Genomic DNA, 14,169 nt, shown 5'->3' with positions numbered 1-14,169 from the left:
AGTCTTAGATGATTGAGACTGAACTTGTGAACCATATTAGTTCCTTCAGCCCTTTCAGTGTTTGAGCTTTTTTATGATATGAAAAGATTCATTTCTACCTTAGGACCAGAATGGAACAAGAAACCAATCTGTATTTTAAAACGAAGAGAAATTTTTATGGGAACTTGGTACCAAAGTGTTGGAAAGGGCCAGAAGACTAAAAGAGAACAAGTAGGGTTTTACCTGGAGCTCAGTAACTATAGAAAGCTCCTATTGCCTCTCAGTCTGGAGGAGTAGAGTCCTGTTTCCCGGGGCCCATTTGTGCACCAGTGGCCTCTGTGGAGCTGCTCTAACCCCTTTCTCTGTTCTGGCTCCCACTAGAATGGTCTTCAGCAGAGAAGCCATCAGGAGACTTCTTGCCAGTAAATGTCGGTGCTACAGCAACGATGCTCCTGATGATATGGTCCTGGGAATGTGCTTTAGTGGCCTGGGAATCCCTGTGACTCACAGCCCTCTCTTCCATCAGGTGAGGAAATGGTTTTATTCTTCCCTCACGGCGGGTGGGGAGCATGTTCTTCTACTTAAGGATTTGACTTCTCTTCACATGTTCTGGAAACAATCTTAAGAACTGTGTTGACAGGCTCCAAGGGAACATCCTTTGCAGGACTGTTACCCTGTTTGATGAACTTACTACAGCATGTACCTCATGAATATGGGAGGCAAAAACATCTTGAAAACCAAGTGGCGTTTGACCAGTATCCTCGCATTAGGACCACGGAAAACCTGGGGTTTTTTTTCTTTATAGTTAAAACAATTGGTAGCATTTAAAAATTACTGGATGCTGTCTAGAAATATATAGGACTGACCTAATACTGTCTTACTGGCCACTGAGTCTATGTAATTCTACACCATCCTCAGTTTTTACACTGTCTAGCTGACTTTTTACTGAGCTTTTTCTCCTTCACTTGCCATTAAACTGAACGGCTAAAATCTATTAAATTGCTGTTGGATGTCTCAATAAGCGTATATTCTGGGTTTTACGGAAGAGAAGAGATGAGATTATGTTTACCAGGGATGGATATTGCTTATAGCCTCACCAGATTGCAGTTTGGGGATTGGAGAAGGAAATCCTTCTGCATTATTTTTAGTGTCTCTTAAGAACCAAGTCAGTGAATTTTCTTCTAAGAATAATAGCGGATGTTCACAAACTAAAAATAACCATAGATCCACACCCATCTAATAATCCTTCTTCGAGAAATGTAAAGTTTTTGAAACTTGAAGCATGTATGCATATGTATTTTAGGTGCCTTTTCTTATATTGAATATACAGTTTTTATGCTTTATTGACTTACTATTTACTTATTTTGAGACAGGGTCTTGCTCTGTTGCCCAGGCTGGAGTGTGGTGGCACAAACATGGCTTACTGAAGCCTTGATTTCCTGGGCTCAAATGATCCTCTTGCCTTAGTCTCCCAAGTACCAGGGACTACAGGCACACTAACTTTTAATTTTTTTTTTTTTTTTAATAGAGATGGGGATCTTACTCTGTTGCCGAGGCTGGTCTCAAACTCCTGGACTCAAGCGATCCTCCCACCTCGACTTCCCAAAGTGCTAGCATTAGAGATGGGAGCCACTGCACCTGGCCCATGCTTTATTTAGTAATCAGTAGCAAACACTATCATAGCAATATAGAAAATTTAGCATGACAGAAATAGTACTAAGAAAGTGTTTGCATCATCAGGAAAGGCAGAATCCATTTCTGTATCCTTGAGACAATAACAGAGGATACAGATAGACCTTTAATATAAGGAAATGTATGAGAAACCTCCTTCCGGGTGTCAGAGGATACTTATTTGTGCTTTAGGACTTTGAGAGGTCTTACCTACTTAAAGCATGTGTGTTGCATTAGGGTGACTTAGGAAAGAAAGTATTATTCTCTGCGGCTCCCTCCCTCGCTCTGTCTCATTGTGTTTCAGTCACGTGCGAAAAAAAAAAAAAAAAAGGAATAATTAAAACTGTTGATGTATAAGGGAAATAATTTATCAAGGGTACTGTGACAGGTCTTAGATTTTTACAGCAGCCCTTTTCATTTAGAGAAGAATGCATTAATAAAATGATCAGGAGAAAAGAATGAAGGAAAATCATCCATAGGCAAAAGTCTTTTGAAGATAATTTTTTTTAAATGTTGTTTCCCATACTTTAGAACCCTTGATTTCTCTGATTCACATACATTTTCAACTTTTCCAGAATCATAAAATATGTTTAAAACTATCCTCCCCAACAGATAGTGGTGTGTTTTCCAATTCTTAAGCCTCTTTCAGAGAGTTTAATAATGATTTGGATAGTGCTTTCCATTTGTAGGGTATAAACACTGATCCAAACTGCATTTGGTCATCTTCACAAAGAAATATGAGGCAAAGAGAAAAAATTTAAGAATCCTGATGAGCTAGAGATAGAGTGGACATTTGGAAGCAGTCTCAAGTGCAAAATTGCCTGGGCTGTCACATTTCTTCTGTTTTTAGAGAAAGTTATTGTGAATTCATAGATTTAGAAGGGGACTCCAGGGAATATCTAGTATTTCCCTTTGTTGAAAGCACAGCATCTAGATCATATGGTTTTCTACTCTTCCAAAATGATGTGCCACTAATGGACATGGCAGTGTGCAATGGTTGGTGGTTGCCCAACTCTGGAAATTCCCTAAAAAGTTTTAGACCTCCATCATGGTAGGTGAACTGTATGGTATGGAAATCATTTCTCAGTACAGTTATAAAAACGCATTTGTCTAAGGAAATGCGATTTTAGTCTCCATTTCTTGCCCTGTTTAGTGTGCTCCAATATTTACAGATGAACGTTTCTAATTTTATCCAATGTCTGGTCTGGTCTGGTCTGGTCTTTTAGACAAAGTCTCACTCTGTCACCCAGGCTAGAGTGCAGTGGCTTGATCTCGGCTCACTGTAACCTCCACCTCCCGGATTCAAGTGATTTTCCTGCCTCAGCCTCCCGAGTAGCTGGGACTACAGGCGCGTGCCACCATGCCTGGCTAATTTTTTGTATTTTTAGTAGAGACAGGGTTTCACCATGTTAGCCAGGATGGTCTCGACCTCCTGACCTCGTGATCTGCCCGCCTCACGAATTACAAGCGTGAGCCACCGCGCTTGGCTGTAGGTCTTTCTTATGCAGTTCCAGCCCCTCTCTCTCCCTGCACGCAGGTGCCTACCATACTCTGCGTCTGTTCCTCAAGTCCTTCCACCCCTCGCCCTGCCTGTTTGGGATTTCCTCTTGGCATTTCGGGCATAGAGATATGATTATCAGTGACTGTGTAGACTTCCTGGTATTAAAAGAAACCATTTTGGATGTATTTCACTTTTCTAGTTTTGTTTAATGCTTTTCCATGACCTCATGTGTCCAAAATGACCTGCACATTGTAATGTTTACTATTCCACCGCTTTTCACGCGTGCATGGGCTCCCTGAGCTGCAGTGAATCGCTTCTAGAATCTGCATGAATAGAGGGGAAAATGGTACGGGTTTTTTTGTTTTTTGTTTTTTCTGTTAGATGCATTTCTATCTTCAGCAGTTCATTTTTTAAGGTGAAAAACAAGCAAGGATTTGTTTCCATTGCTTTTACAGTAGTCCTTAACAACAGGGGATACATTCCAAGCCCCCCAGTGGACGTTTGAAACCTTGGATATACTGAACCCTACTTATACGCTGCTTTTTCTTATACTTTACATATCTAAGATCAGGTTTACTTAGAAAGTAGGCAGAGTAAGAGCTTAACAACAATAACTAATAATAAAATAGAGCAATTATAACCATATTCCAGCATCACTACTCTTGCTTTAGCCTATTCTTAAGTAAAATAAAGGTTCCTTGAACACAAGCACTGTAATACTGCTCCAGTTGACTGGATAATGAGGCAGCTGCTAGCGACTGAGGGGCGGGGAGTGTAGGCAGCATGGAGATTCTGGACAAAGGGAAGATTCCTATCCAGTGCAGGATGGAGTGGGATAGCCCTAGATTCCATCCTGATACTCAGAAGGGCCCGCAACTTAAAACTTATGAATTGTGTATTTCTGGAATTTTCCATTTGATATTTTCAGACTAAAATTGACTGTGGGATACTGACACTTCAGGAGGTGCAACCATGGATGAGGGGGAACTACTGTATTTCCTTCTGGGATCATTGTGGAATTATCTTCTAATGGAATTGCAAGGGTGTTTCTCCTTGGTTTTCTTCCTTGCCAGTAAACTCTCAGAAGGCCTTGCAAAGAAATGTTGTATAATACATGAATTCCTCAACTAATATTCAAAACTTTCCTAACTCAGACTGTATTCCAGTATGTATTTTTTTTTAATCTGTTGCACTGTTTTTTCCTTTTAAAACTCCTTTTAGATTTTTAACTCCATGAGCAGTTACAATTTCTTAAAAATAGCAATTGTGAAAGTTCTCCCCCTACATTATATTGAACTTTTCTCCACAGATATTATTGTGGGAACACTCATCTGAGCAGAATATTTGTACCAGGGAAGCCAGGTTAGGCCAGGTGCTGCTGAGTGTGCCCAGCCGGTGGTGAGACAGTTTGAGCACAGGCAGCAGGTGCCCTGGTAGAGCACCGGCCCTGGGCCGGGCACCTCTCTCTGGTCACTATTCCAGTGTTTGCTAGTCACGTTAGTTCTTGGAGCTCTGGTTTCCTCAGCAGTAAATTGGAAGTGAATTGTAATATTCTGTCCATTTGACAAGGTTGTTTCTAGGGTTAAATAAGGTAAAATTTAACAAAAGGATTCTGTAAACCATTTAAGGCAGTTTAAGTATTCATATCAAAGATTTAGGCAGATTGTAATAAAATAGTAACCCACAAAAGACTTGTTTTTAAAATGCATCACATCTAGTTTTAATAGCCAAGACAATTTTAGTATTGAATAAAACAGATGGCCCATATAAATTAATAAATTTAAGATGATTACTGGCTGTGTGAGGTGGCTCACGCCTGGACTCCCAACACTTTGGGAGGCTGAGGCAGGTGGATCACCTGACCTCAGGAGTTTGAGACCAGCCTGACCAACATGGTAAAACCCCATCTCTACTAAATAACAAAACATTAGCCAGGCATGGTGGCACATGCTTGTAATCCCAGCCACTTAGGAGGCTGAGGCAGGAGAATTGCTTGAACCCAGGAGGCAGAGGTTGCAGTGGGCCGAGATTGTGCCATTGTACTCCAGCCTGGGGGGCGGAGTGAAACTCTGTCTCAAAAAAAAAAAAAAAAAAAAAAAAAAAAAAAAAAAAAAAAGATGAGTACTGAGAGGAACTGGATGCTTTGCTTAGAGCAAACAAAATAGTACCTGATTTCAGTTTCCTTTTAACGCTATAGGTTACTTCTTCAGTCTTAACCACTCTAACCTGTATCTAATGCTGCTTGAGTTTTATTTTCTAACTTCTAGAGAATCTTGCAATGTAGATAATACAAAAACTTTTTAGGTCATTTTGCAAATTGTTTTGAGTTACTTGCTAATCATTTATACCTCTTGAACTAGACTAGATATTTGGACAGGAAGAGAGTGTGAGTTACGTTAGCCTTCTCCCCAGTGAGCTCCTTGTTTTCTTTCTTCGAGAGACGTCACCTGATTACACATTAGACAGGCCAAGCAGAAGTTGAGAACTCCTTGCCCCAGCCCCCCGCAATCTACATATGGCCAGAGTTTCCTTAGAAGTACCTGGAACATAACAGTTTTTCTGCCTTTGTGCAGAAGTGATAATAGTAACTTAAATAACTTACCAAGGAAAGCTTTTTATATTTATGACTGTGGTTCAGGAATCTCCCAGAGGCAAGACTATGGAACATAGAAGGAAAAAGCAGTGCGTTAGGGATATTTAGGTAATTCACAAAAGCAAAGAACCTGGAGTTACAGGAAAGATAGAAAATAGTTTCCTTTTTGCTTTTAGATTCCCATGGTCAATATTAAATAGTGAAGCAAAGCAGTCCACTGTATAAATTCATAGGCTCTTCTGCAGCAAAATTACGTTCAATCACCGAGGACACCTAACTGTTTATTCTTCCTGCAGGCTCGGCCGGTGGATTACCCTAAGGACTACCTTTCTCATCAGGTTCCCATATCATTCCACAAACACTGGAACATCGATCCAGTGAAGGTGTATTTCACATGGTTGGCACCCAGTGAGGAACACAAAGCCAGGCAGGAGACACAGAAAGGTTTTAGAGAGGAGTTGTAAAACAGGGTGGCCTATGGGCATAGCCTGCGCAGGGAACGGAGTAGAGACTGGCCTCGTCCTGCTGTGCTGTGCTCACAACACTTCTGTCTGCCACGTGGCATTGGATGCTTCCTGACTTTAGGGCGATATTTTGTGTATGGTATTTTTTGACAGAGGAAGGAAAGGGGTCATAGGAGAAACATTGTTTCTGGGAAATAATCACTTGCTTTTGACTTACACAGTTGTTGTAACATGTAGTGATAACTGTGTATTCTCCAAGCTGTGATACAGCAGTTTTATTATTGTCACAGGAAAATAAATGGTACCAGAAGTCCCTTTCCTGTTCTCTCTCTTTATTATAATGGAAATTTCAGTTGAGCATGAGCCTGGAGAGATGTGACTGTCTGCAGTTCTATTTGTATATATAAAAAGAAGAGTGAAAGTCTTTTGAAATGGATATTACAATGGTGTGAACTTTTAAATCATATTATTGATGATGAAAATTATTTCCTGGGAACTCAGTAGGAATAATGCTGTATTAAGGAATAATACTGTACATAAAACATCATGAAAGTCTAGATATGAAATCCCCTGAAGTCCGTAATCATGGTGGTTATGTTTTATCTATTCTTCTGCTGTTTGTGCCTCATAAAAAGAGAATGAGGTCTTCTGCTAGACTCGCAGGCGTCCTCAAACTACGGCCCGCGGGCCGCATGTGGCCCCCTGAGGCCGTTTATCCGGCCCCCTCTGCACTTCAGGAAGGGACACCTCTTTCATTGGTGGTCAGTGAGAGGAGCACAGTAAGTGGCGGCCCTCCAGCGGTCTGAGGGACAGTGAACTGACCCTCTGTGTAAAAAGTTTGGGGACGCCCGTGCTAGAGCTTCCTATTGCTTTAGAAGTTCGTCTGTGTTCTATGTCTCCCTGAAGCCCTATCTCTATGGCCTACTTGTAACATGAAAGTGTAGTGGATGCTGCCAGAAAATAGTGTCCTCAACAATGGTGACGTGTTTTGTTCAAGTCAGCCAGCTCTATGTGAGTCTCAGGAAGTGAATTAAATTTGGACTTTATGTTTTACTCTTTTTTTTTGTTTGTTTGAATGTTACTTAATGACTCTCCTGACTCAGAAGAGAAACCCCTTATGGAAGGACAACATGGTATCTGGCAATTTCTCTGGGTGTCCAAAAAATGACATTTGAACGCAGTATTTTGAAACAGCTCTAGTTTTCAAATTGTATCTTTAATATATAGTAATTTAACATATTCAGTATTAATGTATAAAAAGCACTCTAATTATCCAGTTCAGTTTTTGTAAATGTATTTGCATAAAATTTGATTTAATGTGTCCTAAACTAATTTTGGTTCAGTAAAGTACTCCTTTTTTTTCTTTTATATAAAAACTGTTATTTGTTAACTTTGCTTATAATGCTTTTTATAGCCAAGCACAAAGTTTAAAGCCATACCACCAAAAGTACCTGTGTGTTAATACGTTTTTCTTGTAGCGTAGATTTGACTCATTTCTAAAATGATGTAATAGTACTTACCATTTTTCCAAATTAGCAACTACCAGATCTAGTGTGTTGAAGGCATAACACAATGCATTGGATTCAGTTTTGTGAAAATGGATTATGTGGCCCGTCCAAGGGTTGTATCAGGGATGGCCAGCTGATGAGAGGCTCCACAAGGATTTCTAGATCACATCAAGCTTCTACTGATGGCCTCAAGCTTTGTCATTGTAACTCAGATTGTTGTCATTGCTACCATGGTAGTCACCTTCATGTCATCTATAATAATACTTCTGGAGAGCCTGCTGCCTACACCAGTGGAAAAGAGTCTCCAGTTCTTCTGCTCTGGCCCACTAACTGTTACCACTGAGAGAACAGCATGTTCCTTTGGCAGGATTGAAGCAGGCATTCACATATGAAGATCCGTGTCAAGCTTTCTTCTGTGGTCTGATCAGTGCCTTCTACTGATACCGGGGCACCTCCTCTGGTACGTTTAAGTGTTTTGTTAATTATGTTTACTTTTTGGAACTGCGTAAGTCCAACCACAAATAAAAGATCTTTGTGTAAGTTTCTGATTTGTCAAATACTGTGTTCATTAGTCTAGACTGGGAATAGGGAGGCGAATGGGGAAAAGGAATGAATGAAATCAAAGAAAAAGTTAGCAGCTTGGTAAATACAGTTTCAAGAGAGAATAATTACTTCAAAGCTACCCTGGGGAAACCATCAGAAGTTGACAGTATTTTTATATAAAGTTGATAAATCCATTATGTTTTATTAGATAACAAATCAGAGGTGTTATTTTACAATCGATTCCCACCTAAAGAACTCAGTTTTGAGTCTGACATTTCCAGGACCAGTTATTGTCTTATTTACATTTCCTTTGCTTTGAAATAGGGCTTTCCTTTCAAATGGCTATTTTTGGCTAAGGATGTTAACATCAGGGATTTATGTGTGGAATAACTGGAATGTCATTTTTGCTTTTAAGCCATTCCTGATGGTATAGCCAAAGCAGGTTGTCTATGTAGAATTTTTACATCTTGCAGCTAAATCAGAAATCCAGACATGAAAATAACCTTTATAGAATGCTTGGGAGCAGAAAACGGTAATAGCATGCTAAGTTACAAATGATGCTATGTATGGGTTTGTAAATATCAGTGCTGTCTGTATTTCTGGGTTTACTGAAAACCTCTCATGCTTCCATATCTCTGTGTGTTATAGTTATGTATATTTTCTCAAAAATTAATGTAGTTAACATCTTCAGAATGTTTCTGTTATCTTCCATTCATAATCAGAAATGTATTTCCTGTGGAATAAATAAAGACTTTATAATGTAATTAAAAATTGAACACTTTCTTACAAAGGAAACTCTAGGCCCAGATGGTTTCATCAGTGATTTTCTCCAGGCATCTAAAGATGAAATGTGTTTATGTAACAAACTCTCCGAGCATAATGAAAAAGAAAACATTTCCCAACTGAATTTATGAGACCCAAATTTCTCTGACACCAAAACCTGACAGAAGAAAATCATGGACCAGCACCTTTCATGAACATAAAAGGCAATGATCCTAAACAAAATGATCAGCAGTATGTAGAAAGAGGCTACATAAAAAGGATAGAAACTTATGACCAAATGGGTTTATCTCAGAGTCGCAAGACTGCTATAACATTCAAAAATCAAGTAATTCACCACATTAATAGAATAAAGGAGAAAAATTGTATGACCATTATAGTAGCTGCACAAAAAGGAAAAACAAAGTGTTTGACAGAATTCAGCCAACCATGTAATTCTCCGAAACTAGGTAAATTCCTCAATACAATAAAGAGTATCTACAAAAAAAAAAAAAACTATCATAATAATACTTTCATGTTGAATTATTTCTCCCCCTAAATTTGGAGGAAAGACTAGAATGTTCACTATTACTACTTCCATTCAACATTGTTTAGGATATCCCAGTCAGGGCAAAGATAAGAAAACTATAATGAAGAGTAAAGAGAAGTAAAAAGTTATTTACAGATGACTTGATTGCATACAAACAGAATCCAAAGTATCTTATAATGAATTTACTAAGATCACTAGATACAGGCTGATACAAAAAATGATTTCTACATACTAACAACCAACAATTAGAAAATAAAATTAGGAAAACTGTTATTAACAATGTTTTAAAAAATACGAAATGCTAAGGAAGTAGATCTTAAATGTTACCACCACCACCAAAGGAAGAAAATGTGAGGGGATGGATGGATGTGTTATTTGGCTTGATTGTGGCAGTCATTCCACAATGCATACATATATACAGTCGTGTTGTACATTGAGTATATACTTTTATATGTCAAGTATACCTCAGTAAAGCTGGGAAACATTAGCAAATAGAAGTAGTTGTAAGACCTCAACACTCAAAACCCGAAAATATTGAGAGATTAAAAAGAAACTAAGTAAGATTTATTTTATGTACTGGAATATTCAATATTATGACTACAATTACCTCAAATTGATCTATAGTTTTAGCTTCAGTAAAAAATCTCGACTTTTTTGTGTGTAAAAATTGACAAGTTGGTTCTAAATAAAGAACGAAATGCAAAGGACCTAAAATAGGCCAAATATGACCAAAATTTGAAGACTTACATTAGCAAATTTCAAGACCTACCAAAAAACTACTGGAATGTTTTACTGGCATGAGGACTTAAGGTAGATAAATTGAACAGAATCCATACATATATGATTACTTGATGTAGGACAAAGGCAATACATGCAATTCATGAGGGAAACGTAGAGAAATAGGAGAAATTGTCAGTGAATGTAGAGAAATTAGACAATCCACATGGAACAATATGAAGCAACTACTAACACAGATTACAGCCATTAGATTCAAAGATTAAGCTATAAAGCATCTAGAACAGTACTTTTCAACTGGCAGCCTTTTAGCCCTGGGAGACATTTGGCAAGGTTTTTGATTGCCACAACTGGAAGGAGCTGCTACTGGCATCTGGTGGGTGAGCCAGAGATGCTGTTAAACACCCTACAGTGCACAGGAGAAGAATTAACAAGAATTATCTAGCCCCAAATATCAGTACTGCCAGGGTTGAGAAACAGTAGTCCAGAGGAAAACTAGACTAGAATATCTTCATTATCTTAGGTAAGCAATGAAGTATTAAACAGGTAATGAAAAGGCACCATCTAGGGCCAGTGTGGTATCCCACGCCTGCAATCTCAAAATTTTGGAAGGCTGAGGCAGGAGGATTGCTTGAGATGAGGAATTCAAGACCAGCTCAGGCAACTGAATGAGACCCTGACTCTACAAAACAATGACAACAAAATGCTATCTACAAAATTAAGAAGTGGATATATTTGATTTTATTTTAAACAAAACTTTTTTTCTATCAAAGGAAAGGAAAAGGCAAGCTACAGACTGGAGAAGATATGTATGACATATCTAATGAGGACTGTGTAGAAGACAACTCTAGAATAGTCCCCATGATCCCTGACCCCTGGTATTCATACCCGTGTGTAATCCTCTCCCCTTGAGTTTTCATGGGACCTGTGTGACTTGATTCTAACCAGTAGGATATGGCAAAGATAGAGGTATGTGATTATGTATGTGATTCTGCTTCAGATACCTGTAGTATTCATCTCATAAGGAGATACTCTTCCTTGTTAGCTTTGAGGAAAAAAGTCATGTTGGGAAAGCCCACATGGCAAGAAACTAAGGGTAACCTCTAGGCAGCAGGCAGCAAGCAGCAGACTGGAAAGCAGATATACCACAGGGACTGAACGCTGCCACCACATGAGTTTGGAAGAAGATCCTTCCCCATTTGAGCAACAGATGAGACCACAGCCCTGGCCAACACGTCTATTGCAGCTTTGCGAGAGATTCTAAAGCAGAGGACCCAGCTAAGCCATGCTGAGACTCTTGACCCATAGAAACTGTCAGATAATAAATGTTTGTTTGTACCCCTAAGTTTGTGATAATATTGCTAAGCAGTAGTAAATACAAGTTAATAGCCAATACACCAGCTACAAAATCAAGAACACAAACCAGTCAAAAATGTCCAGAAGACTTGAGCAGGCAGCTCACAAGACAGGAAACACAAATGGCCAATACATGTATTTTGAGTGTTCAGCATTGTTAATGAGATCACATATAAACCCACCATAAGGCATGCTACACAGTTACAACAATGGAAAAACTAAAGAGACTTCATACTTTCAAGTGTTGACAAAAATGTGAAGCATCTATCGAATTCTTAGAAAGTATTGCTTAAGAGTACTAAATGAACAGCCACACTGCAAAACCATTCAGCATCTTCTACTAAAGCAAACCAAACCTCTATGCCAGGTTTCAGCCAACTGCAGCCCATACTAAACTCAAGATGGAGTAAAGACTTAAATGTAAAACCCAAAACTGTAAAAACCGTAGGAGAAAATCTAGGCAGTACCATTCAGGACACAGGCACGGGCAAAGATTTCATGAAGAAAAAGTCAAAAGCAATTGCAACCAAAACAAAAATTGACAATTGAATGTAGTCAAAGAGCTTCTGAACAGCAAAAGTAACTATGATCATGGTGAACAGACAACGTACAAGATGGGAGAACATTTTGCAATCTATCCGTCTGACAAAGTCTCATATCCAGAGGCTACAAGGAACTTAAACACATGTACAAGAAAAAAAAGTCCCATTAAAAAGTGGGCAAAGGATGAACAGACACTTCTCGAAAGAAGCCTTACATGCGGCCAACAGGAAAGGAAACAACACATACTGGGGTCTGTTAGAGGTAGGTGGTTATGGGAGGGAGAGCATTGGGAAAAACAGCTAATGCATGCTGGGCTTAAAACGTAGTTGATGATTTGATAGCTGTGGCAAACCACCATGGCACACGTTTACTTATGTAACAAACCTGCATCTCCTGCACATGTATATTGGAACTTATAAAATAAAAATGCTTGGCAAAACTTTAACAGTGTGTATTGGGGAGGAAAGAAGTTGAAGCTGACAGAAATGTTCACACTCCCAGTCTTGTCCTAAAAAGATTTGAAGAGGGAGTTCCTGAAGTCTTTGCAAAGGAAATGTTTTGAGTCTCCGTGATCCATGCTTCCACAGTTTGTGTTCTGGAAACCTTGCTCTGACCTTCTTTTTGAGAAGCCAAAGCCACCGCCCAATGGAGAGAGCCAAGCAAACCTGCTGTTGCTGCAACCTCAGCGAAGAGGGATGCCTTCACAACGGTTTGGAGAGAATTGCCTGCACAGAAGAGATGGAACTCAAGAAACTGGTTTCCAAACTAAAAGCGTCAGATTTTAGAAGGCCATGAGCCTGTAAGCATGAAATAGGGACTGGAAAGTTTTATAAAATGGGTGTGATAGTAGCTCTGCCTGTGATTTAGGCTGGGAATTTTTGTTCTGGGCAGTCCTTTTTTTTTTTTTTTTTTTTTTTTTTTTTTCATTATACTTCTTGCCAAGTCTGCTTGTCTCAAAAAGAAAAGTTTTCTAGGGAGCTTATTTAAGGAGTGTTAGATTGTAATCTTCACAATGGCAAGTAAGGAAGCTATAAGTAAGGATGACTTAAACCACTTGCTATGGTGTCTAAACCATGGACACTTGTGAAGAATGTTTTCTTTAAGGTGAAAGACAAGCTCTGGGAAAGGGAGTTTCTCCTGCTCTAATGGTACCCTCTGTTTCCAACGGAGACCATTAATGTGATTGATGAGAAGGCCGGAAGTCATCAGGCACTTCAGCTACTATTAAGAAATATGATAGAGGCCCTGGAGCTTGCATATTATTCATCAAATTAAATATAGGTTTGTTGATTAAATACCCAGGAGAATCATGGCTTTACCTCTTTCCTCTGAAAATGCAGTGAAAATACAAAGAAAGGGGTTTGTTGTTTTTTTTTTCTCTCTCCAGTAGTATAAAGGTCTATTTATTGTATGCAAGTATTGCTTCTTGGCTTCCCTTGAATAATTGACAAGCCTGGCTATTCAGGATGTTCTCAAATTAATGGTGAGTGACAGATACAAAGATTGGGAGGTGGCTCAGGTGCAGGTTGACTATGAGAGAGCTGCCTAGTTAATCCTGAGGAAATGCTGCATCTGCAAAATGCAATAGTAAAACTTCCGTAGTTAAAAAATTACACCTCTTAGCAACTTGAGTTTTTTTAGGATTAATTCCAAAAATCGATGAACAAATTCATAATTGAGGTCTTGACAAGTAACATTGGGATTGATGGAAATTGTCAAGTTGCCTGGTGCTTAAATTACCATGCAATTGTTTAAGATCAGTGGAGACTAGTTTCCTGCCAGCAGGGAATCATCATGGGTACCTAAACCAGATGTTCCATACACACACGAGGGGTAGCTGTGTTCTTGGTCCAAGTTTAAGTCAAGATTAGAGTATTCTGTATTCAAGATACAGAATCCCACATCAGATTGAGATGCTATTGAGAGCAAACAGCCTCAACAGTACCTGGGCCTTTCCTACTTCTTAA

The 14,169-nt window shown here is 39.1% G+C and overlaps 1 protein-coding gene across 6 annotated transcripts in view; it reads left to right on the top strand.

Annotated features, from left to right (window-relative positions):
* Positions 1-14,169, top strand: part of B3GLCT (beta 3-glucosyltransferase) — a 123,230-nt gene that overhangs the window by 88,253 nt on the left and 20,808 nt on the right. For 2 of the 6 annotated variants that reach the window (XR_012514448.1, XM_074387886.1), the window contains exon 15: positions 361-505. Coding sequence is in view for 4 of the 6 variants with exons in the window: in XM_074387886.1 (XP_074243987.1) it covers positions 361-505 (145 nt within the window). In the remaining 2 variants the exon portion in view is untranslated. The other 4 variants (XM_074387885.1, XM_074387884.1, XM_074387887.1 and 1 more) reach the window with 4 other exon arrangements.

This window comes from Saimiri boliviensis, chromosome 16, assembly GCF_048565385.1.
Source record: "Saimiri boliviensis isolate mSaiBol1 chromosome 16, mSaiBol1.pri, whole genome shotgun sequence".
NCBI classification, from domain to species: Eukaryota; Metazoa; Chordata; class Mammalia; order Primates; family Cebidae; genus Saimiri; species Saimiri boliviensis.
This window is presented reverse-complemented; position numbering and strand designations above follow the sequence as displayed.